The sequence below is a fragment of the Astyanax mexicanus genome, chromosome 8 (genome assembly GCF_023375975.1).
Source record: "Astyanax mexicanus isolate ESR-SI-001 chromosome 8, AstMex3_surface, whole genome shotgun sequence".
Taxonomy (NCBI): Eukaryota; Metazoa; Chordata; class Actinopteri; order Characiformes; family Acestrorhamphidae; genus Astyanax; species Astyanax mexicanus.
The window spans coordinates 32,699,874-32,727,458 of NC_064415.1; the positions used below are offsets into that span (position 1 = coordinate 32,699,874).

The 27,585-nt window shown below is 38.6% G+C and overlaps 1 protein-coding gene across 1 annotated transcript; it reads left to right on the forward strand.

The window, feature by feature from the left end:
• The first annotated feature begins 921 nt into the window (after positions 1–921).
• Positions 922–24,841, forward strand: arsj (arylsulfatase family, member J). The gene is made up of 2 exons (XM_022678214.2): positions 922–1,606; positions 22,821–24,841. Exons 1-2 carry the CDS (start codon positions 1,299–1,301, stop codon positions 24,202–24,204), a joined length of 1,692 nt encoding a protein of 563 aa, XP_022533935.2. The 5' UTR covers positions 922–1,298; the 3' UTR covers positions 24,205–24,841.
• The last annotated feature ends 2,744 nt before the right edge of the window (positions 24,842–27,585 follow it).

Sequence of the window (27,585 nt, forward strand, 5' to 3'; positions counted from 1 at the left end):
TTTTTTAATATTGCAATATACATCACACAACAACAAAAAAATGCAAGCTTCACACATGCCCGCGCACTTAGTGTAAGATGCTCTTAAAGGAACACTGTACACATTATTGAATACTGGCTCTTATATATTCTCCTCAGGTCATTTAAATGGTCATCCCCCTCATTGTGAGCATGTGGGCAATACATTTACATTTCTGGCATTTATCTGACGCTCTTATCCAGAGCAACTTACAAGATTATTCCTATTACAGAGGTGGATTAATGTAGTGTCAGGAGTCTTGCCCAAGGACTCTTATTTGTGCAGTGCAATATAATCACCCAGATCTGGAACTGAACCAAAGTCTCCCACATGGTAGCTCACTGGCAGGCGGTGGTGTTATACACTGCACCACACCAAACACTTCTTGAGATTTTTATACTCAGCAAATTAAGTTCTAATTCAAAAATCCTTACTATCAAGCTGAGATGTTTACAATAAGTAAAAAAAGTTTCCTCTGTCCAATTTGTCATGCATTCTTTATTTCAGAGCCCCACATTGTGGTTATCTCTCCTTGGTCTATACTAGTATTTTAATTGACACCACTAATATAAATATAAATGCATTTTAAATTTCTTTATATTTAAATATCCACAGTAAAAACTTGTGTCTTAAGAAAAAAAAGTGTGGTTAATCGCAGTGTATCACAGAATACTGTTGTTATTAATAGGATTAAATGTTTTAATCGATTGACACCACTAGTTAAAATACATTTGTACGCTTCATGTGGGTAGAGGTGAAGGGTGTAGTGAGGGAAAGCTGTAAATAGAGAGTCTGAGAATAAAATAGTCTTTATTTGTGACACATGAAGGCGTGAGGTGGAGTTGAGCTAAGTGCTATCAGTGAGAGAGAACTCTGAGGAACTCCACAGTCACTGAGTGTAACTCTTGAGTGTAACTCTGAGAGGATCTGAACAGACTGCAGTGTGTCAGGGGGAGGAGGACTCTGCTGAGTAAAACTCCTCCACTCCTTTCACCCTCCTGTGGTAAATGTAGTGGTTATCCTGTCCCTGCGCTCTCCTCAGTGTCCTCCTGCTCCCTGACGGTGTCGGTGAAGCTCACGAGCTGAACCTGATTCCCGCGCGCCTCTGCTCCGCCCGCCCGCTCGCGCACGCTCTCCCTCCTCGAGCTGACAGAGCGAGCTCGCGCTCCGGCCATGGCAGCCGCTCAGCCCGCGAGCCCCGGCATCTGCAGCCCGCCGCGCGCCCGCCTGCCTCATTAGCCGCCTCGTGTCTGTGTGAGGGTCCGCGCGGCGGGACCACCATGTTTATCCTGTGGATTTTGACGGGGTTCTGTCTCTACAGCGTCGCGAGCGCTACGTACGCGAGATGGGCGAACAACTTCCACGCGAGTCGCGCGAACGAAGTGGACAAGCCCACGACCTCCTCCTCCTCCCAGCCGCATATCATCTTCATCATGGTGGACGACCAGGGCTTCCGCGACGTGGGCTATCACGGCTCCGAAATAAAGACCCCCACGCTGGACTGGCTCGCCGCCACCGGGGTGAAGCTGGAGAACTACTACGTGCAGCCGCTCTGCAGCCCCTCCAGGAGTCAGCTCATGACTGGCAGGTGAGTTCACTTAACCACTTCAGAAGACTGCCCTGACGGCTGATTCCGTTAAACTTCATTCTTTTGTTGCATTACATTATTTAATCTTAATTATAGAAAAACAACCTTTAAACATCCTTTATTTAAAGTGACAGTCCCAACGTTTTAGATGAGGGCGTGTAATTGCACCACAACACACTAAACATACTTTTAAAACATGCATTGTGGTGTAGTCACTTTTCAGAGTGAATCTAGCAGGCTCTCTTCAGTTTTTATTCTGTGTTTCTTAGGTTTAACGCAGTAGCTCTTGTATCATCGGCATTAGCAGCAGAGGTGTCAAAAGTATTTACATTCATTACTCAGAAGTATAGATATTAGCATTTAACAATACTTCTGTAGAAGTTGAAGTATCAATATAAGTAAAAGTAATGTGAGGAAAAAGTGACATTAAGGACAAAAAGGCTTTTTTTTCTAAAAGTGATAATGTCTAATGTTATATTAAAATATTAATACTTGTTTCAGTTGCATATATGCCCCTTAAAATGAATTACTTTTAGTTTAGTGCAAATATTTTAAAGAAGCTTAGTTGGGACATTGAGCTTGAGTCCTCTTGTGTCTTTTGAGCCCTAGATCATCTTCATACCAAGCTACATACGTCCTTTATGTTCTTGCTGGTGTGTGATATGATGTGTGCATGTGTGGTGCATATGTGAGTATAAACCAATGGGATGTTGGAACAGTAGATGTTTATACCTCTCATTCAACCACAATCAAATTCACTTTGTCTAGATGGCGTGAATTATCTGTATGAAGAACATCCCAACATGGAGAGAGAGAGTGCTCAGTGTGAAGCTTGCTCAGCCATCTAATTATCATCTTAGTGCTAAGAAGCTTTTAGGAAATCTACACTTTTTTTTTTTTTTTGACAAGCGATGACAAGCCGTAATGAAACAGGAGTAACACGGCTATTTTTTAAGTTTAATGAGTAGAAAGTACAGATAACTGAATAAGTCATATGAAAAACAACTACTCCAGTATAGATAGTATAGATAAACAAAATTAAGTAAAGTAACAATGGTTGCTCATGTAGATTAGCTCGCAAAAGCTGTTATAGCCAGACAAAAGAACCTACCACACCATCAGTTCTTAAAATAATTTCAGCTAGCTTTGCATGCATAATGGCAGAAGCATACAGATGCATTTATTTTAATATTTCACCTTTTTACCACTCTACCACAACTATTTCCAATTTCATAAAAAAAAATCTTCAGGACTGCTACTTTAACAGAAGTTCTTGTAGGCATTGGTTAGTGTTAAAATTTGGTCATTGAATCAACATTCATTTAAAGCTAAACTTAAACTAATGGTTGAAGCTGTTCTTCACTCAGAATACTGCTCCCTTCAAATAATAATACTTGTTATGTGACTTTTGTGATGAACATTGAGAAAATGAAAAAAAAGGTGTACTTGAATGTTTTAGCCAGTTAGAAAGACATAAAAACATCATGGCGCTGACAGCATGATCATGATAAAGACAAACTGATGGTCAGTCATTTTTCTTGTTCCTAGACAGCTAACACATTTACTACCATTTATACAGCCCATTTACATTTGCCGTAAATCATTACAACTTGCTGTAAATCCTTGTTTGACCTGCACATCTGGCAAATCCTTTATGCCCTAGAGCCATATACATTCATTAAAACATCAGTAATACTGAGTGAACACTCTAAAGCCCTCCGCTGGTCCTTCCTGTGGTGAAACATCTGGTCTGACCCTCAGGAGACAGGAAGCTTGCTGTTGGGCACCTCTTTTGACAGCCTGCTTTGAAAGTAATGAAAAAGTGACCTTGCTCTTCTCACCTGAAAAGACTTCAAAATAAGTGGTAGCATCAGTGTCAAAAGTTTCTATCTCCCCAGTGACATTTTTAGCTGATGAGATACAGGAAATGAAATGCACTGCGGGCTGTCTGGGACTGGCTAGGTATGAATGGAGTGTTTGAAAGATCTTTGAACTGTAAACTAAGTGGACAGGTTAATCCATATGTACACCCATCATCAAAAACATTGTTGCACCCAGAGTGAATCAATCAAGAGGGATGAAATTTGGTGGTTAGTCGTGACAGACTGTCATGGTATGATTAGAAAGACAGAAGAGCATCTTTAGTAACAAGCCTCCCTTTTGTCTTGATGGAGATGACCAATGAATCCAATGAAACCAATTCACGGAAACACTGTGGTCGGTGCCAAGATCAACAATTTGTTGTCATGCATCATGCATCCAGAAGGCCTGGTGTCATGGTGTTGGGGTGCAGGTTTGTTTAATGCTAGGTCATCTTTGCTTTTTATTCCAGGCACATTGAAAGCCCAATGCTACATTAATGAGGCCCAGTGTACAATACACAAAGTACAATGCTCTATTCCAACAGGACAATGCTCGTCCACATACTGCTGTCATTTCAAGAGTTTGCCTTGAAGATACAGATACTACTCCATGGCTAGTCACATTGCCACACTTAGCCAAGATTAAAAATGTGTGGGATGCTATTGGACATGTTGTCAACTCTCCATCCCTAACCACAGAATCTGTAGGAACTGCATGAATATTCAAGCAAGCTGCATGGGATGGATCACTGCAGAATAGGGCGAAATGTCTCATTACTACCAGGTATGGAAAGGTCTAAAAAAAATCAGTGCCTGGTTTTCGATACTTTACATAAAATGCACATAAATGCGCCAAACGTGGGGAGCATGCTTTTAGTTGTGTCAACACAGCGCCGGGTCTTGCTCTTGCTCTGTTTCTCGCTAACTTGCACTGTCTCTCCCTCTCTCTCCTGAGATATTAAAATACAGTAACAAAAAACTCAAGTCTGTCTGACCTAAACCACACTACACTAGTATTACTGCCCCCTCAAAAATATAGGAAACTATCAGCATAAAAAAAGAATCATGAGTGATTGATATCACTAATATCATTTAATTTAATTTTGTTAATGTCATGCTGATATTTAAAAAAAGAACTCTTAAACTTAACAATGCATAAAGCAATATACGTAGGAAACATATTTGTAGTTTTAGTAGTAAGCACAAGCATTGATTTCTGTTTTTAATAAAGTGCCACAAATATGCTCACTGTTTGTTTCAGCAAGATCCAGAAAGATTAAATTATTAGGTTGTATGAAAATAATTATCTTTTCTTTTTTTTTTTGGTTACAATTTAAAAAAGGTTTTTAAAAAAAGTATTGTTTGGGTATCAGTACAGAAATCAAAGTATTCAAAGACCTAATTAGGAAACTATATCTACAAGCCAAAATGTCTGGCATGCTGCCTATATTGATTAACATTTATTGTTCCTGTTAAATTTACTTCGTATTACCTTTATTGCAATTAGCATTAAAATTTGGTACTTCCTTCTGGGTGTAACTGTTTCTGTGACTATATTTTTGACAATGAGTGTAAATGCTTCTTAACCATTTGACATGCTTGTCTGTAAAAGCTGACTAAAATGACTCCAAGATTAGACTTTTATTATTATAATTTATTATTAATTCAATACGTTGTTTGCCCAATATGGTGTTAGCCTGCCTTAAAGAATGGTTCATAAGTGAGCAGTGGACAGACTGACTGAAGCTGTGCAGGTGTTCATGTTTATACATACATACCGACACCCAGTTCCTGAGGCCTTCCACTCAAAGTGTTGAATGAAGTACTGTATATTTACCTGTTCAAAGGTTTAGCACTAAAACCTTGAATTTATCCATATTCACCACATAATTCCCACATCTAAGAAAAGCTAAACAGTAGAATATCCATTTAAACCCAATGATTTGTATTTAAAGGCCATCTGGAATTTAAGAGTTCATATTGAAAGGAAATCTCTCACTCTCTTCACTCTGCCACCACTACTAGACTTTTAGGTAATAATAGTGAGCTTTATTTTTATAGAGCCAAATTTAAGGTAATTTACTAATCTATATTAAAACACAGTGGTGTGGAAAGACAGTATGTATATGTAATAGGTCCTAGGAGAAATTGTAAAAAGGAGGCAAACGGTAGAAGATGTTTCCTGTCAGCAGAAATTGGTTGATGTTAAGAACTTAAAGCCTCCATGTGGTGAGGATTCCCCTCTGACCTGTACCCCTCTGGAATACGCACCATCTTGTATTGAATCTTGCACTTGATGTAAGCATGGACAGTTCTAGCCAAATACCAGTTTCTCCTTAAAGCTGTTTATTTGGGTAAGTACAGTTTATTTTACAGTTCAGTTAATTTATTTACAGTAAGCTTAAATTCCCAGGTGTTTAATGCGGTTAGCAGCAGCGCTAACCACTATTATCAGCAGCGCTAACCACTGTTATCAGCAGTGCTAGCTGTGGTTAGCGGCACTTAGCACTAGTAAATACCAGAGATAGTGCTACACTGAGGAACCCTGAGTGTAGCCAGGGCTCTATCAGCTAGCGGTTTGTCTCATAAACCTTGTTTTAACATGGTAAGCGCAGGCTACAGTCTGATAAATTTACCTGTGAACGGCAAAAGAGCTAGCATTGTGGTTAGCAGCTATTGCTAATACTGCTCCAGCCTGGGTGCTAAAGAAAAACTTTTCTGAAACTCCTTTATAATGCTGTACTTTAGCGGAGTGGCTTTACTGTTCACTGTAAAAAATAAAACCGTAAAAAAAACGGTCAAATTACAAACAAAAACCCTAAAATTAAAGTAAAATACTTTCATTCATATGAAGTGCAAAACCAGTAGATTCACATGCACTTTCATTAAAGGTTTCACATACATACACCAGTATTTTACAATTAAATTTCTTCAATAAAGTGATTTTGATCAACGTTCTGCAGGGAAAAAACTGTTATTTTACAGTTTTTCAGAGCATATTTACAATTAAATTTCTTCAATAAAGTGATTTTGATCAACGTTCTGCAGGGAAAAACTGTTATTTTACCTTTTTTTAACTAACTTTATTGTCTTTCAAGTTGGGAGCTTTATGATTCACAAATTAATGCGTATTTGACTCATTCAGTGACATTCAGTGACAAACTGTATGATCTTTTCAGGATTTCTTTATTAACAGGCTCTCTGCTCATTTAAAGCAATAAAAAGTGCTCAGAGAGTGAAACCACTTATATTAGCACAGTCTAAAACCCAGCCAGGTGGATAAAACTGCTATGAAACTACATCATGGTGAGCCCTCTAAACTGAACATCTAATTAACATAGCCACGCCCCACAGACAGTTGTTTTTTTTAGGTATATTTTCTTTTACATAAAAGAAAGAAAAAAACGTTTTATTTCTATGGTTATTTTCTGTATTTTTTTTTAACAATGAATAAAAAATGAATAAATAAATAAACCTTACAATTATGAAGAAAACCACTGAGTTGTTGGGAAAGAAATAAACCTTTAAATAATAACACACACATATAATTACATATAATAATAAGTAATTTTACATACATATCTATATAACTTAAGAACATGGAAAAATACCATAAAAATAATATAGCAATATAGCCCTAAAAATAAGAGTTTTAACCGTAATCTCTCATTAATGTCATAATATGTAAAATTAGAACAGGGGCTTGTAATTAACAGAAAATGTCTGTAATTTGACAGAATTAGACTGTAGTAAAAGAAAAGGGATAAATAGTGTAAACATTTAGAGTTATTTTCTTTTTTTACAGTGTTCCTTACAACCTGACTGGTAAAATACATACATAAGGTGCACTGACAAATTATTTGGAAAAATGAAAGCATTTCAAGTGTGGCTTATTGTCTAAAAAAAATACGGTAAGCATAATTTCGTTTTTATTTTCAGCATTGAGTGAAGGCTATAAGGGGGTTTTACTTGACTGCCACCATAATCAGTTTTCAGAAGGTCAACAGGAGGAATGTGTAATATGTGTTATGAAAATGTCACAGAGTTGGCTAGACAATGTGTGCTTCCTTTGTTGGTAAAAGTACTGGAGTGTGAAAGACAAGGGATTCACATAGTAGTTGCTGGTGGGCAAGAAAAATGTAATTCTACCCAGGCCTGGCACCATGAGAAGGCAATGCCCTCTGATTTGAAATGTCCTCTGTCCTCTTCTGTCCAAGAGGCTGTTGAGCTTTGAAAACAAAATCGCTTTAGTTGTATGAAGCAAAACTGCTCATACCAGAGCAACTGAGCATTTTACTGATATTGTACCAAAGTTAGTATATCAGGTAATAAAATGATTGCATAAGTACTTACCTCCTTCCAGCCAGTATTAGTAGATGCACTTTTGGCTGCAATTACACCAGAGTCAAAATGGATAGATAGGTCTCAGTCAGGCTCGCACATTTGGACACATATTTCTGCTTCATCTTCTTTAGAATAGTGTCCTTTTTACACGGTCACACATATTGTGAAAATGGCCTGCTCTTGGTAGATTTACAAATGTACGCACACTGCGTAGTGCCCCGCAAATTAATGAGGGCCCCCCGTCTCCCCCTTGTGCCAAGATAAGAGGAGTATGTGTTAGTTAGTCTCCCATATCAATCAGACCTATCCCTCAGGACAAGAGAGAAAAAGACTCCACAAGAGTGAACTGCAGAAACAGCAGTCTGGTAAACTTCTGATTATTGTTCGTGTAGGATTGTTAATAAATAATAGTTTATTAATCAGAACCACAGGAGGATAGAGCACACAATAACTATTGTGTTTCAAAACACAGGAACCAAACTCTGAACACATACTGATAGTTTCACTATGGTATACTTATTTAAATTCCTGCAAATACACCAATACCCTATGGAAGTTCCATAATTTCCATTCCACCTCAAACAGTGAAGAATACTTTTTCATAGGTTCTGTTCCACCATAAATCACACTAGTTTCACTTTAAATGCTTGTGCTATAATCACACATGCACATAATTACTGACTTTACAATAAGGGTATGTACTTATGAGAGAATATCTAAGCTAATTGTTAATAAACACTAGTTAAGAGATTAAAAATTTACATATTCTTTGTAAAATATTTAATATCTCAATTAATTATTAATAAACAGTTTTTTCAGCATTCATTAGCACCAACATTTAGAAATGTTTAATAATGTCTCATCTAAGTCAACTAAAAACTTGAGTCGTAACTTAACCATATAACAGTGTACCTTTATTGTAACATGTAACCTTTTTTAGATTTCTGGCCTTGGTTGACCCCAACATTTAAAGAAGACCATTTTAATTCATCCGACACAAGTTTTCACACCTTCTTTAGGCTTTCCGGAGAGTTTTGTTGTAATCCGGCCTGATCTGGTGTTGTATGACTTTCAGAGAAGTCGAAAATGTGTGTGGTCCTTCCGCTCTTTATTCTCACATATCCTCCATTTGGCTTTCTCGTGGGATTAGTGTAATACAGTAGATCATGCTGATTTGTTGAACAAAAGACAGCATGCAGTGACTAATAGCAGGATAATGAAAAAGTCTCTTACATTTTGCTTTAATCAGGAGATTTAAAAATTTTAAAATCAAAAGGAGTCTGTGTGGTACTTTGGGCAGGATCTGAAATCAACAGCTGTTTAAAACATAGACTTAAATGTTCTTTTCTAAAAATGAAGACAAAATTGTTAGCCATGGTGTCAAATTTGCAACTGTAGTCTGTGCAGTAGAAACAAGATGCAGAGCCTGACTAGCACATGCATTTAGTAGACCCTTCCTCTTCTCCAAGACCTGTCCTCTTCTCCAGCGTCTCAGACTGCCTTCATTGGGTTTAAACAGCAGAAGCAATGCATTAATTTTGCAGTTTGTCTATTAAATGTAATGGTTCATCAATAAAAGTGCAGTTAAGTTTGACGACTCCTCATTGTTGACAGAAAGCACAAAAATGTACCAATATTAGTACACAGAAAACTAGCTGTTGGATTCTGGAGAGACTGGAAACTGGAGAGCAGAGGTGCAAGACCTATGTTTACTTTTTTTTAAACACGCTGTCCTGCCCATTCTACAGTGTTTTCTACAGTTCATTTCTGAAACTAAAGCAAGGCGTGCCTGGAAGACTGAAAAACGGAGGAAAAGACCAAGAGAACATGTTTCAGCGTTGCAGGGTCTGAAAGTGATTAGTTGGAGAGTGAAGGCAAATGTGTTTATTTGGACCAGACGTAGGAGAGACACTCAAGCAAGGAATAGAACATGTGTTGGCTGGGATTCCAGCAGAGATTGGTGTGAGATTGGTGGAACCCAGGGGCCATGGTGGACAAAAAACACATGTTTCATGATTTTTTTTTATTGCATACAAGTAGTGATTTTAGGTTTAATTGAGTGCAAGATAAGCTGGAAATCTGCTACAGTGGTTGAGGCATGGTTTGAAGTGAAGACAGGATTTTGACAGTGGCTTTGAGCATCAGATAAAAAGAGCAGTTAGCACTTGTCTGCTGACATGTACAGTACACTATATTACCAAACGTATCCACTCACCTGCATTGGGTTTGATGATGTAAGGCTTGGATGGAGCGTCTCAGTCATGGAAACCCATTTCATGAAGATCTCTGGGCTCTACTGTTCTTGAGCTGATCTGAAGGCATAATGAAGTTTGGAGGTCTGTAGTTATTGACTCTGAAGAACGTTGTGGACCTCTGTGCACTATGCTCCACAAGAGCCACTGACCCCATTCTATAGGGAATAGCTTTCATTCCCAGTCACTTCCACATTGTTCTAATATCACTGACAGTTGGCTGTGGATTATTTAGTAGTGAGGTGAAATTTCAAGACTGGACTTGTTGCACATGTGACATGTGGCATCCTATCACAGTACCACACTGGATTTTATTCACTGAGCTCCTGAGAGTGACACATTCTTTCACTAAGGTTTGTAGAAGCCGTTGGTATGACTAGGTACTTGGCTTTATAAACCTGTGGCCATGGATTTAATTAGAACCTAAAATTAGTTAAATGATTTGGGTGGGTGAGCGAAGGCATTTGGCAATATAGTGTACATATAACACTGATGTTAAAGTTATTTTTCTTTTTCACTTTTATGTTTTACTGACGCATATTTTAGGACTTTTTACCAGAGAGTGATGCCGTGTGGCTTAGGTGTTTGATGATTTGATGATAAGGCAGTTCAAAATTATAAGATAAAAAGACAATACAGCACAAAGCTCTGTTAATATGTGTTAATAATAACAGACTTTGAATAATGTGCATTCTTTAAAAGTGTTTGATACTATCAGCAGTATCACATACTGTGCACATTTGATTAATAGGAAAATAATCTAATCAGACAGAGGATCCCACCAGTTTGTTACTGGTTCAGAGTTTTCTTTTTAGATTTTATAATTAAAAACCAAACAATTAATGAATTGAGAAATACACAGATTAATCAATAACAAAAATCATGAAAAAAATAACAATGAAGAAGTCATTAGCTAAAAATACAACAATTTATAGCATGATTTTCATATTTGTTGAGAAAAAGGAAAACATTTTAGCTTACTTTTTGAAAGCTTGCCATTATTGCCTTGTTATGTAATTGCCTAATGTTGCCCTGATGCAAAAAAATATAAACACTTTTTAACACTTGTGATGTGCAGAAGCAGGGGAACCATGGGCCAGCCCCACACCAGGATGCACAGCCCCTGTCTGCCCCAGCTGGCACGCATTGGACAAATTGAGCAGCCAGCTGGGACAGACATAAAAACCCTGCCTCAGGACGAACCCAAAAACTTGATTAAGCGGCTAGAATAAATTAGGAATGCCATCACACACTGTAAAACAAATAACAAAAAAAAAAATTAAAAGGACAATGCAATATTCAAAAAACTGCTTTGCTGCCTGAAAGCAACACCGTGCCACACAGGGTTAAAAGAGCTTTCCCCATGTGCGACTTTCTTGTTTTATTTATTTTTAAGGAGAGATATTTTACACATACTTTCAATAGTAAGTTTTGTTCAACTAAAAACACACTGTTTACATTCCTTCATTATTATTATTGTAACGCTTATTGTTTTTATTATTTAATGTTTTAATAATATTATTGATTTTTTTTCTTATTAATTGAATTGTCAATGACTATTTGTGCAATCTCCTTATTAACTGTTTCCTAAGACAGCATATAAGATTACATAGCACATTTAATAATGACAGATAAAACTTGAATATAAAACTTAAGCTTAATAGCTTAATCGAATGTATTTGTTTGAACTGTGTGAGTTCATTGAGTTTTCTTTTTTTTTAAAGAGAGACATTTTACATTTTACACATACTTCCATTTATAGTCTGCTTTTTTAACTATAGTTAAATTTTTGCTAAACCAAAAAAAATTAGTTCTTTTTAGGGTCAGTGTACAGTAAAAATAATAAAATGTATCTCAAGGTATCTCATCTTTGCAATCCTAGATACAGTATTAAAACTCACAAGACACATGTAGCTTTACTGGACAGTTTACAGACAGTAGATATTATGGCTATATGTGCTTTGTAGCCATCACAACCCAGGGTTCCTTGCACCAACACTAAAAGGCACAGTAAAGAAACTATAGTCTGTATTTTTTTCCGCAATTAACCAGACCTAAACCCTCTATTAGACTGTTTATATCTCAACAATTGAAGTATGATAAGCTGAGGGAATTCCCCTTTGTTGGAACATTTGTCTCTTCTTGCTGTCTTCTCGCACTCATCCAACACGACGGTATTGTGGAATTCCACAAGTACAAGCACATACCATGCATTGCTGAAATGTTTGTATGGATGGCTGATTTGTGCAAAGGTTCTTTTAAAGTTAAGGGCCGTGGCATTCCCATTACACGCCTTCTTAAAGGCACGAGTCTGAAGTAGTGACACTCTGCTGGAAATACTCTATATGTCCAACTGTTTGTGGACACCTTTCTAATAAATGCATTCAGCTTCTTTAAGTTGCAACTATTTCTGAAACAAATGTGTGAATGCATGCACAGCTTGTCTCGTCCCTATATAGAAGTATTGCCAGTGCAATAGGACTCTCTCGAAAACAATTAAATTAAATTGTCTTTTTTCTTACTGGCATGTACAGGGGTGGGACAACGAAACTGAAACACCTGTCATTTTAGTGTGGGAGGTTTCATGCCTAAATTGGAGCAGCCTGGTGGCCAATCTTCATTAATTGCACATTGCACCAGTAAGAGAAGTGTGTGAAGGTTCAATCCAACACATCCAACAGGATTAACTGTGGGCGCAAGAGGAAGCTGTCTGAAAGGGATGTTCGGGTGTTAACCCGGATTGTATTAAAACATAAAACCACGGCTGCCCAAATCACGGCAGAATTCAATGTGCACCTTAACTTCCACCAGAACTGTCCGTCGGGACAATAAATTATTGTGGTCTAAAACCAGGTGTTTCAGTTTCATTGTCCAACCTCTGTAGTTACCGATTAGTAAACCTTAGGGCAGGGGTCGGCAATAGGGGGACCGCAGGCCAGATGTGGCCCGCAAGCATGAAACATCTAGTTTGTGTGGTAATTTGAACTATAATAAACTCAAAATAAAATAATATGCTTTTCTGGTGAGCTTTTGTTTACATTCCTCCCATGTCTCTTTGTTTCGCTTGGCGCGTCTTTAGTTTCTGCCCGTTCTGGTTTTTCCACCTGTTCTCGGCCTCCCTATCTCCCTTGAGGATACTTTCAAAGTTCTGGAAATGTTTTAGATTGACTGACCTTCATTTCTTAAAGCCATTTTGTTCTTTACTTAGTTGAATAGTTTGTTCCATAATATGGATTAGAACATTACTCAAATAGGGCCATTCACTGTATACCAACTCTACCTCTTCACAACTTTACAACTGACAAGAAATTCAATAATTAACTTAGCTGTTAACTGACAGACATTCCTGACTCACTAAGAAAATAAGCAAAAGGTGCTACTTTGAAGACTCTAAAATATAAAACATGTTCTGGTATGTTTATAATTTTTTGTTTACTAAATAATTCCATATGTTTGTCTTTATAGTTTTATAACTATTTTATAAAAAATAATAAAAACACTGAATTTAATGTGCATCCACACTTTTGGCTGGTACTGTAAATGAGTAAAAAATGTAAAAAAAAAAGAAAAAGTTTAATAGACCAAAGTGTACTCCAATTTTGTCAAACAAAGTTTAGCTAATCGATCACAAAACAGTAAATACATCCTCCTTCTCAAATGAATGCTTTTATTTTCTATTTTCCTCATATAAATCACACCACTCAGGCTCTGAAACTCTGTTATCATCCTCGCTGCTTTTCTAACTCTGTGTTGGATTTCATGTTTTCTAGAGTGTGATTTATGTTTCCAGTGCACATCCAGTCTGGCGTGGTAGAATCAGTTTGTGGCAGACTCCAGTGACCACCATAGCTAGCTCATCATTCCGCTCCAGCACAGAGATCTACAAGCCCCAGCATATGTCGTTAATATTTGGTTTTGTCATATAGGGGAAACTGTCAGTCAGACCACTATTGTAAATAAGAATCGGTTTTAATGGTGTGCCTGGGTAAATGAAAGGTTTGAATCTAATCCTGGGAAACAGGCTCTGTGGCGAGACAGTATGGAAAAGAGTTTGTCCATGTGTGTGACTGTAGGCCCGAACATCTGCGAAGGCGTCTTGCACTCTTAGCTATGAAAACATGTAAGGACATCCTATGCCACGAAGCTGCAGATGCGTCTAAACTTTGGCTGCTATAGCAACACTTCTGCCAACACACCTGGCTGCTTTACTCGCCTCAGAACTGTCCAAAAGCAAACCGTACTGAGCGCATATGAAGACGACCTTAACACAAACTAAAAAAGGTGAAAACTGATTATTGTGTTATAAAAAAACTAGATAAATTCTCGTATATAGAAAATTACAATGTAATAACCGAAAAATGTGAAATCCTGTGTAAATAAAAAAAAAAAAAAGGAAATAATTAAATATTACACTGTTAATATTTCTTTATTTAGATGTTTTTTTTTAGGTAATTAACTTACAATATCAACAAATCTGAAGTAAAAGCCAAGTGTAATGATTTTCTTATGTAATGTTTTTGCCCCGAACTAATATACTGTTTTAGCCACAAGCTAGTGTTCCTGTCATAGTACAAAAGTTTGAGAGATTCAAACTATCAACTGTGTTTTTTTTTTGTTAAATAATGTAATAAACAGCATTAAAGTAAAAGTAAAAAAATTAAGGTGCTTTTTCCAGCATTAAAACTGTTGCAGAAGCTTACTGAAACAATGCCACAGTGAATGTGTGCCACAATCAAAGCTAAAGGCGGTCCAAGGAAATATTAGTGTGTGTGACCTTTTCTTTTTTGTGGCGACTTTTTTTTTGGCCAGGCAGTATATGTCACAACACAATTCTCAATAGGCCTACTTCACGGCATCTGTGTTACTGAAGAGGATAAAATACTCTTAAAGAATGGTTTTGACAATTATGTTGTTAGGTTACTCTGCTTATTTGATTAGTGCCTCCACGTGGACTAATGAAGCAGTTACTAGTAGGTCGAATCGGGGGCGAGTATCACCGCAATGTATGGATAGAATATGATATTGATTACAAGAATACAATAAAATATAGTGCAATATCGATAAATTGTCCCAACCCTGTTCAATAAACTGTATTTTAACATACAAAAGTAGACTAGACTTTTAACAAATGTGTCAAAGGTATTCCTTGTAACAATTAGATTTCTGTAAATATGAACCCTGTTGCAAGTGAGTGAAAAAAAAAACAATGAATGATCAGTTATCTCAGTAGTTTTATCCATGCTGCACAGCTTAAAGCTAACGTTACATTCTGGGGTCTGTAATTTCTTCATTACTTAAGGTGGTTAAAAATCACTGTATTCTGCATTGTATGACAGAAGTGTTATACTAAAATTGCATGATTATTATATTAGCAGAAGCACAGCCAGCAAAATGAGACAGGTGTTCTGGGTAGGACTGCATAGTATTGGAAAAAAATTACATAGCTGAGCTGAGTAAGCGCTTTAGAGTCAGCAAATCACCCAAAAAACAGCAAAACAACATCAACAAAAGCAGGCAGTTAAATGGCTTTTTAAAAGGTAAGAGCACGTGCCCAGTCATGTGAAGGCCATGCCGTTATGTCGTGTTTAAACCTGCTCCCCCTCGTGCTCTCCACCATGTTTTAGCTGAGTTTTGAGGATGCACTGTATATCAGCTAACAGTTTTTATAAACCTGTAGATTTAGAGCTGATTTGAAAGCTGAACGGTATATGCTGAACATTTGAGTCCCACGGGTAAAACCGTAGAGCCCAGCCACAAGTTCCATAGGTGGGGCCATACTTGAGAACAGCTTTAAGCGCTTGATGATCGCTTTATGGTTACAGTAATACGCACATGCTTGCTCTTGTGGAGTTTAGAGATGCAGCTGTGCCATGCAGTGCCCACTCCACACATTCCCTCTAAAGCTCAACACTTGGACAGTCTATAAATCACTAGGCTAGTAGGATGATAGCCAGCACAGCTGTTCTGTTTTGCACTGGCTGAGAACAAGTGTGTGTGTGTGTGCATGCTTGTGAGCATAAGTTTTGCAAAGTGCAAGAACAGCAAGCTGCTTTTAACGCTGTGGTGGGAGGCCACGATACAGTATAGAACCTAACCAGTGTTTTAAATAGCCTGAGTGTGTGTGTGTTTTATTTAGGTGCTTGCATGTTGCCACACACCAACTCCATGACACTCCAAGAACAAGTAGAGCTCTTATTGCAGTCCAGACCTGATGAGAGACTGCCTGTTCACACAGGGAGGGAGAGAGATGAGAGTAGAGTCAGTGAATAGTGAATGAGGAGGAAATAGGGATGAGAGAAATGTGAGAGAGAGAGGGATCTGAAGAGAGAGTGGGACATTAGGGGGAGATATGAGAGAACAGAGAAAAAGAGGGGGGTGAGAGGGGAGTGTGACAGAGGGTTATGAGGAAAGAGTAGGAAATTGAGGAGAGAAAGAATCAAGGAGGGAGTATACGTGGAGAAAGAATGAGAGTGACATTGGGAGAAAGAAAAACATGGCATGCAGGGAAAAAAGATGACAGCAACAAGGGAGAGAAAGGGCAGAGAAAGAGAGAGAGAGCGCTAATGTGGACAGAAAGAAAGAGAGAGAGTAAGGGAGAAAGAGAGAGCGAGGGATATGAAGAGAAAACATAAAGAGAGGGGGTGTGAGTGGAGTGTGAAAGAGGGATATGAGGAAAGAGTAGGAAATTAGGGAGAGAAAGAATCAGAGAGATGACATTCAGAGAGGCAGAGCGAGACGGGATATGTAGAGGGATGTGCAGAGCAGGGCTGCACAATATATCGTTTAAGCATCATCATTGTGATGTGCTACATGCGCAGTAGTCACATCGCAGGACGTGTGATGTCACTTAAGGCAATTAAATCAAACACGTCATGTTGGAATGTTTTCATTCTTGACTCGAGAAGCAGATACACATTGTTGTCTCTGTGTCTGTGTAAGTAACAGGTTGCTGCTGCCTGAGAAGCACGAGGGGGGGACCAGGAGTAAACACAAGGTAACCGCATGGCCTCCTTCCACAACATGGTTGGGCACCGGCTTGTAAACGCACGTGTCGAAAGCTGTGCACCTCAGTCCAGCACAGTTTTGGGCAGATATTCACGCATTTTATCCCAGAAAAACTCTCTTATTTACCTTTTTAAAAGCCATTTAAATGCCTGATTGAAGGGCTGATTACTGTTGTTTTACAGTTTTCTCGGGTTTTGAGTGCTCGGCACCAACTTGATCATTCCGAATGCGAGACAGCGTGTAGGTGGGGGCAGGGCTGACGTAGTCATGGCCCCTGCATTGTTTAATATAGCGATATATATCGTTGAAAAAAGAACTTTTGCAATGTAATTTTTTTTTAAATATCGTGCAGCCCTAGTGCAGAGGGAGAGCTGATGTGGATAGAGAGAAAAAGAAAGAGACAGAGAAGACACAGAGAGAGTGCGAAAGAGAGAGTGTAATAGAAAGAACATACAGAGATAGATACAGAGTAGAGAACATATGGAGATATTAACTAATAACTTTAATATTTAGTATAATCTGGCCTTTTTTATCTTTTCAATTAATCGAATAGTTTCCTATTGGTGAGGCTCTTAATCCAGTGCATATTTAACTGCATCTTGACAGAATAAGCACAGAACATGTAGAGAGAGAACACATGCAGGATGAGAAAGGGTAAGAGAGAGAAAGGGAAGAAGAGAATGTTTGAGAGAGAGATATGAGGGAGGGAGAGTGAGCTTGTAAGGGGAGTGTGAAAGAGGGATATGGGGAGATACATGTTGAGGGATGGAGGAGGTGAGGGGAATGTGAGAGAAAGGAATAAGAGGGGAGTCTGGTTGTCTGGGCATTCGGAAAAGCAGACATCTGTGGAGTCAGTGGCACCAGTACCTTTGTGGAGCTGCTTCCAGAATGAAGCAGTAAAATTGCTGCAGTAATTTTGAGGCTGGTTTCATTGTCAGGTTTAGGTACCAGCACTCTAAAAGACTTCCATTGTTTTCCCATATGCAATGTAACTCTTTCCCTTCACTTCACCCCCCTAAAACCGCTGTTCTGCTGACCGGTAGTGACATACGATCTGCAGTTTAATTCAGCTTTATGTAAAGCGAAGCACTTAAATCCATTATCTCTTAACAATGGAGGGTAAGAGGTGGAAATGAGGGGAAGTATGTGTGCAATTGAAACCCCCATATATCCCCAAACCTTAAATGCACTTATATAAAAAACTGAACCCAGGTTATGCAAAATCTTTAATTTAAAACAATATAATTTGTTGTTGTAACTGGTTTGTATTAAATAGTTAAGGTTCAGTTATGGAACGGAAGTCATGGTTCAGTCTGTGCAGTTTCATGGAATATAATTGCTATACAAGTAAGTAGCATAATACTGGAATATGATAAATCCTGCAACTAACAAATGGGAATATACACAGGGCTCATTCCCTTCCCTTACACCCTTCTTTCCTACTCACTCACCTTTAACTACCATATTTTTTAGACTATAAGGCGCACTCAAAATCCTATAATTTTCCCAGAAATTGATGGTGCGCTTTGTGTGTGAATTTTACCAGTCAGATATAAAGAAGCAGTAAGGGTTCTTTAGTAAAGCGCTATTGGCTATCGGCATTTACGTCCTGCAAGCCCTGCAGTAGCGGATAATGCTAATGTTGCTGCACCCAGCCTTAGTGCTTGAGAAACTTCACTAAAAACTCAACCTTAGACAAAATATTGGAAGTTTAAGCTTACTGTAAATAAACAGAAGTGCTTTACTTATCCAAATACACAGTTTTCAGGAGAGAATTACAGTTTTGTTTTGTTGACACTCTTGCTTACTTCAATGTAGGCATCCTTACTAGTGCCACTTACAATCCGATGCGCCTTATTATACAAACAAACCAGAAAATCCAGTCCGAAAAATCCAGTGCAAAAAAAATGGCAGGATTTAACACCTAACAGCTAGGTAGTTGTGGCTGTTTATCTGATCAGCAACATTTAACCAACATATGAATATTTAACCACTAACAGCTTGTTGTTATGGCAATTTAAGATCCAATCAGCAGCATTTACCAAATGTTAAACTCCAAATAGGGCTTTTCTACCACTGCATGGTACTTACACTACTTTTTCTTTTTCTACTACTATTTTTCTACTACTACTACGTATTTTTTTATTTTAAATTAAGTAAATGGGGCAGTGGTGGCTCAGTACTTACAGCACCGTTTGATACTGAAGTTCTGCAAGCTGAGCAAAAAGTATGGTAAATATGGTTGTCAGTCAGCATTATGAAAAAAAATGCAGTTTCTTTGCTCCTGGGCTCCCGATTTCATGCTTTGGGCCACCCTTCAAAAAGGACACCCAGCTTACATGCATTTTTGGACAAGCTGAGACACACAGAATCTTCACTGAAAGGGAAGGACGCATGAGGACTGAAGACATTTTAGCGGATTTCACACAAATATGAAATCAAGTTACTCAGTGTTTTGCAATTCTGTTAACTGATTTTTTTTCTGTCCACTTCTCTAAGTTACAAAAGGCAGCTAAAAGTGTGCTGAGCCCAGAGGAACAATGCTAAAGATGTTGTTCTTCCTATTATGGGTCAGTATAGCATTACATTGATTTTGAAGCTCCTAATTACTAAAAATGACATTTTACTACCCTATAATCTTGATTGTTATAGTTTGTCAGCACTAATAAACCTTTATTATTTATCTGTTTCTACCATAACCTCAAGCTAACTTTAAAAGTGGCTTTAAAATGTGTGTAAGACAAGTTCCCCACCGTCCCCAGCGGAAGTTACACCTAGTTGTGTGGCAACTCTGTCTGCAGCCTTGGCACAGTTCAGAAAGGCCTTTTCCTATTTGATCTCAGCACTCTGCCTAGTTACCACCACCGCCACATCCTGTAGGATGTTGTTTTTGGTCATGTTGAGTCAAAGATGACTACATTCCCAGTGTGGACAGTCATCCTGTACATCCGTCAGTAAAGCGCTGGGTTGCCATTCAAATTATTTGTACACTGGTTCATGCCAAGGTGTTACAGTAAGCCCTCTGTTATATCAGTACCGGTTCATTACATTCACACACAGTACATCTGCTGAACTTCATGCAGCGTATTTTAATCTAGACTGTGCTCTGTGCGTGACAGCCTCTTGTAAGTATAGGTTTGGTTGAGCATCTGCAGAAGAATGGTTATGATTTTATCTTATTGTTTTGTCTCCAGGAGGAGAGCTGGAGACAAGGTGGAATTAAATCCAACAGCTAACTCCATAAACGCTGCAGCTCCTTCCAGACAAAACAACCTCTTGCTTTGGTCGTAAAACTTCAAAGAAGGGAGATTAATTAAACAAAAATATAATAGATTTATATCACAAGCACATTAGCTTATGCATACTCCACAGCCTGTATATGGTCTCAGGGGGTCTTACACTAGAGGTAATGATTGAAATAGATGGTTAAATACAAAAGGTAATAGATTATTTGATTAAATTACAGTAATCGGTGTGCTTTTAAGCTCTGTTGGTGTGAGATAAACCATTAAAAGAGCATTTACGTTGAAAATATCTCCTTATATATGTCACTATGTATATATACATGGTGTAGGTAATGAAGGCTTTTTTTGAGAGGAATATGTTTTTCAGTGAAAAAAGCTCTTTGAAAATATTTTATGTAATAGGGGTGAGTGATAAATCCCTATTATCTTTTGTGATAATATTCTTGGCGATATGACAAAACATTGCATTTTTGCAACAAAAATAAATCTATAAACGATTTACTTGTTACTTGTTAGATAGTATTTTGTATAAAATAAAAATAATGTATCAAAATAAAAAAAATAAATAAAAATAATAATGTAACACAAATCTACTAAAATACAGTGTATGTTGTGCATGCATATACACTGCAAACAAACAGTTAAAAGAATTTTTGTGTTAAAGATTTTGGCGATATCATCGCGTATGATACGATATGACACACCTAATATGTAGTACACAGGTTTAATATATGATGTACATACCGTATGTGTACAATATATGTTACTTTTATTTCATTTCTAGAGCACTGTAATGATCAGTTTACATACTCACATTATCATGTCAGTGTAAATAAAATATTTTTTCTCCAACTATGTTTTTTTTTTTGCCTCCTTTGCATATGGTTATGTACATTGCCAAGTTATATTTTATGTTTAAAACGTGAGTAATCTGCTATAACTGCCAAGCAGTTTGCTAAAAACAAATATATGTTTATATAAAAACAAACAGTTAGGAAGAATAGGTAAAGTGTAAGTAATCACAGCAGGGATAATGGGCAGAGCAGCCTGGCAGGAACTCTGTGATGTTGGAAGTCCATTTTGAAAAACCTCAAACAGTTGTAGACACTGGAATCTTATTATATACTGGTTAATTTACGTTTACATTTTTAATGGATGTAAGCTGTTGCAGATGTTCTAGAGAAGATTGTGGTTTTATTTTGGTCAATGGAGAAATGGTATGCAGACAGTTGACCCTAATTGCATGTTATCTACTAGATGTCACTGGTAAGGAAAGAAGCAAGTCTGTGTTTGACCATTACATATTTATTGCATATGTTAAAAGCATGATTACAGAAAAAGGAAGATTCAGAATAGTAAGAGAGTTAATAAGACAAGGAGAACAAGAGCATGGAGAACAAGAGAGGAATGTGTTTGTTCACGTATGCGTGTGTTAATGCTTTCCTTTTCCTAATTTGTTGGTCCTGCAGGTTTAATAGTGTCTGTGTGTAATTTATTTTCCCCTCATTTGATAAAGTACATAGCTGGCATTTGAGGATCTGGGCATGCACATGTGTGCCTGTGTTTGTGTGGGTGTGGGTGCAGATGTGTGTGATTTGTTATTAAAAGTAATCAGGGGCCCAAGCACGCAGGTTGTATATTTGGTGTGTATTCTTTGTAGAGCCTTATGGCAGTTGTTAATACAAGAACATTAAGAATCATTTACCAACAAGTATTATGAAGATATGTTTACTTTCACAAGAATTATCCCTAAAGTTAAATTTCAAAAAAGTGAACAAAAGTGAAATAACTTTGTTTCGAGTAAGGAGTTAGATATTTGGCCCTTAGTTGTTTTTCCTCCTATATTAACATAGGATTTTTCAGACAACATTGAGAAATACCCTGCTGCAGCTGTATCTGGAGTGCCACAAGGGTCAATTTTGGGTTCTTTCCTTTTCTCGCTTTACATGCTCCCACTAAATCAGACTATTTGTCTTGCTACTTTTCACTGTCATGCAGAAGATCTGCTTTTTTTTTTTTAGTTAGATTTTCGGAAAGTGTACACCTATTGGACGACCCAATTAGTTTATCATGGATATCAATTACTCTAATCTAGAACGTTAATCTAGTAGCTACCTACAAACAAGAGAAAATCAGATTTTATAATATTTACAAGCATAAACCCAAATAAAAAGCCTTGGTGTAATTTTTGATTCAGAGTTCAAATCTCCAAACTGAAATCTTTTCACCTATCTTTTAGATACGGAAAGGGTTATCCATGCATGTGTTATATCTAGTTTGGATTACTGTAATACACTATATTTATGGATTATTGAAGCTTCTCTAACTCCTCCGCAATCAGTGCAAAATGCTGCAGCTACAATGGTAACTGGTACAAAGAAATTAGAGCACATTACTACAGATTTAGCATCCTGTAATCTTGTCTTGCACTGTAAAGCACTTTATATTTTAAATGTGCTATAGAAATACATTTTTCATAGTTATTTACTATTTGTTTCTGTTATAGGTACCAAATCCACACTGGGCTCCAGCACTCCATCATCCGCCCCACCCAGCCCAACTGCCTCCCCGTCGAGAACATCACGCTCCCCCAAAAGCTGAAGAGTGCAGGATATTCCACTCATATGGTGGGCAAGTGGCATCTTGGCTTCTACAAGCGCAGCTGCATGCCCACACAGCGTGGTTTTGACACCTTCTTCGGCTCTCTGCTGGGGAGCGGCGACTACTACAACCATTACAAATGTGACAGCCCCGGCATGTGTGGCTATGACCTGCATGAAGGTGAGGAAGCCGCCTGGGAGCAAGACCGTGGCATCTATTCCACACACATGTACACTCAGAAGGCTGTGAATATTCTAGCCAGACACAACCCTAAACGCCCGATCTTCCTTTACTTGGCGTTCCAGGCCGTACATTCACCTCTCCAGGTTCCATCTCGCTATTTGGAGCGCTATAAATCCATCCCAAATCTACACAGACGCAAGTATGCTGCCATGGTCAGCTGCTTAGACGAGGCTATGCGCAACATAACGCTCGCACTGAAGCGCTATGGCTACTACAACAACATGGTCATGGTGTATTCTTCAGACAATGGCGGTCAACCAATGGCAGGGGGCAGCAATTGGCCTCTAAGGGGTAGTAAAGGCACTTACTGGGAGGGTGGGATACGAGCAGTGGGGTTTGTGCACAGCCCCCTACTTGCGAAGAGGGGTACACGCTGCAAGGCGCTGATGCACATTACGGATTGGTACCCAACACTGGTAACGCTTGCCGAAGGTACCCTGGATGAGAATCAGAGTCTGGATGGCTACGATGTTTGGGAGTCCATCAGCGAAGGACTTCCTTCCCCACGTCAAGACATTCTGCACAACATAGACCCCATCTACACCAAGGCCAAGAATGGCTCTTGGAAGGCAGGATATGGAATCTGGAACACAGCCGTCCAGGCAGCTCTTCGCGTCGGAGACTGGAAGCTTCTGACAGGTATTCCGGGTTACAGTGACTGGATTCCTCCACAGACCTTCTCCAACCAGTTGTTAGCTAATCGATGGCACAACGAGCGCGTGCGCTGGGACCGAGGAAAGACCGTCTGGCTCTTCAACATCACGGCCGACCCTTTCGAGCGAGTGGACCTCTCGAGGCGCTACCCACACATTGTGAAAAAGATGCTCCTCAGGCTTCTGCAGTACGACAAGACGGCCGTGCCCTGCCGCTACCCTCCCAAGGACTATCGATCTAATCCTCAGTACAATGGAGGGGTCTGGGGACCTTGGTACTCTGATGAAGATGAAGAGGAGGATGAAAATTATAATGTTCTTTCCAATTATTTAGGAAAGAGAAGACGGAGACAGAAAGCCAAACGAAAAGGGAAGTTCAAAAGGAAAACCTAAAGCAATCTGAATTGACCTTTGGTTTACTAAAGACTTTAACAGACTTACCAGACAATCTCAGGGACTGACCGACAGACTCGATCTGTTCTAAATGTCAATTTCACTGATAGAGATCTATATTTAGAGTTTTACCTCTAGGTGGATATTTTATATGACGAAGCAATTGTGAAGAATCAACAGTTGCTTTGGTGCATCTTATTCGTAGGAAGAAACCCACTTGAAACACTGCTGTTTCCAGCTTAGACTTTAGACCACGTTTGGTTGGAGCTTTAGAAGAATATTTATTTTTATACACTTCATTGCATGCAATCTTTATCTCTCACAGTGCATTTTGATAAGTAATGATAGGTTTGAAAAAAAATTATAGTCTATAGACGGTGCTGAACTCTCAGCAAATATTTGAATGACAGAGAATTTCAATTCTGTATCCAATCAAGAGGAATTGAGTTCCCGGAAAGAAGTACAACAGACTTGACAGACTGTTGGCGAAAACTAAACAAATCCCATTGTTTTTGTGACCTCAGTCTTTAGAATTTTCAAATACTGTGTTCGTCTTTTGTTTGTCTTTTTGTTCTGTGTGGTCCAGTACCAGTTAAACTTGAATGAAAACCAGTAAAACACCAATGTGAACTCCTTAGCCCTGTCCTTCATTGTGCTCTCCGTCCTTAATCTCCCTCTCCAGCCTGTTCTACCCTTTAGGCTACACCATCTGGTTGCAACTTCCTGCTAAAATGAGGCAAGGATGTGGACATTTAGCTTGTAAGTATTTAACTTTAGAAACCCTGATAATTGTTTATCAAAGAACGGTTTAAATATATTTCTTGTGCAAGAGATGAGAATGCTTTCTTCACTGCAACAACAAAGAGGGTTCCTTTTATGGTAAAATGATGGTTACATCACTGTGACACTTTGTCTTTACTGAGAATACCATCAGATTATATAATGTCTTTACAATCTGTAAACATCTTCTTTCCCTTTTTGACAGAAGTGTGTATTTCCAGAAACATGTTTTTGATCAGATAAATAGATGACATAGTGTTTAAAGTTATTTTTCCTCTTCACTCGCATTTCACTGTGTTCAAAGAAACATTTTTAGTAACAGAGTGAAAGGCCCCATCCCATTTCTCTTTTGTACTACTATGCCTTACTATATTTTTCTACTACTATACCTTACCTATAAGGTTAACTATAAGGAAAGGGGTGAAATCCTCCCCCTAAGAATAGGGGCAATCCTTCAAGCAGCCGATACAGTTATAACTATAGCAGTGTAGCGCCAAAGTTCAGCAACCTAGCTGCTGCTAGTTAACTAGTTAACCTTAGAGCATTGTACTGGCGGTGTTCATTTGCTGCCTGATACGCCACATAGGCATGGGAGGATCTAACTAACTAAATGTTATGTCTTCAGAAAAGTGGGAAGGTAGTGCTGCAATTATTTATCATTGTGTATTCCTTAATTCCTCTGTGATAGGGAGCTGAAATTAGCATTTATTAACTTTTGTTTTCTCTCTTTAAAGTTTCTAATGTCTATTGCACCATTTAAGGTGGAATGGATAAGTTGAAAAAAATGAAATAAGCCACTAGCGATTATTACTACTACTACTACTACTAGCCCTAACACTTCCCTCTACCCCTCCACCCTAGCAACAATTTGGACACCCTACCCCTAGATATGAACATGTAAAACACAGGGGTAGGGCTAAGTGGAAGGGCAAAAGGGTAAAAAGGGGATTGGGCTTACGTCTAGGTTACAAGCTAATTTTTTTTATTTTAAATCTGCCATGTTTTTTTAAACAGCATCCAATCTCATGGATCAGCATACACTGGTTAGCCATTATATTAATACCACCTCTGTGTTGCTACATTTCTGTCCATTTTATCACATCCACTGACCACCATGAGCACTTTGTAATTCTATAATTTCAGACTGTAGTCTCTGATTCTCTGCAAACTTCATTATCCATCCTCCTCTCACCTTGTGTTTCCCCACAGGGAAGACCCCATAGGACCACCACAGAGTAGCTATTATTTGGGTAGAGTGTCATTGTCAACACTGCAGTGACACCGGCATGGTGGTGGTGTGTCAGAAACAGCAGTGCTGCTGGAGTTTTTAAACACTGTAGTCACACACTCTATTAGACACTTCTACCTGCTCTACCTTGTATAAATAAAGCCAGAAACAGAAGCTGCACATCTGTTGAATCCCAGTTTGTGCTGGTCATCCACTAGCCCTTTATCAGTGGTCGCAGGACACTGCTCACAGGACAGTGTTGTCTAGATATTTCTAGTTGGTGCACTATTCTTAGTCCAGCAGTGATAGTAAGAGCCCTGTCAGGTCATTTTCTGGCAAATTGCTATCTTGGCAACGTAAAAAACTGGTGTACCCCTGACTGATTAAAACCCTGACAACAGTCAACCATCAGACGTACATTCCTAACTTGGCAACGCAGGTGCACCGCATGTAAACCCTGCTCAATACACACACCCAAAACATGACAAACCCAACTTTCCCAGCAGGTCAGGTCAGGTCAGAGCGCACCTGGCTTTTAAAAGGAAATGGTAGGTGACGACCTGATTTGTTTATTTCACGTTACACACAAAGACACACCATCACGCCTCATACCAGCACAACACACACTAACACACCACCACAATGTTAGTATCACCACAGTGCTGAGAATGACCCATCATAACACATTAAAATAACACATGCTCTGTGCAGGTCCTGTGGGGTCCAGCCATTGAAGAACAGGGGGGGATAATCTGTATTAACAGAACAATAAAGCTGATAAAGTAAAGTACAATGCCTGTGGAAACTGGGAGGTGATATTAATGTTCATTGTAGAGTATAATATTTGTGAATACACATGATGCCTGATTAAACATTTAATGAAGTATCAGAGATCATATAGATGTTGTAACAGATTAAAATATCCTGTACACTTTTTATTCTCTCACTTGCTGCAGCAGCAGTCAGAGAGTTGTTCTTCAGAACCTCCCATTCCAGCGGAAAAATCTATAAAGCTTCTCAGGCTTTTGGACCACAGTTAACCCCTCATGAACCCAGGAATGCCACATTTATCATCCACTGCAAAATCCATGCTAGATTAGGTCCACGATGTGGAGGGAAAATAATAATGACAAATGTGGGTGTTGCTTGCAGAATATACAAACAACAGAAGAAATGAGGTCATTTTCCAGTTTCTGTTGGAATACATATCTATTAAAATGCCCACTGACCCCATGACAACTGTGATTCCAGTTACTAAGGAAAAGAATGCCACGATTTTACACACGTAATGGCTGAACGTTTTATTGGGCTTTTTGAAGAACGTACCTGTTTTAGTACTTACAGTTCAGTTCCACTCTGCCAAAGTTTAAGGA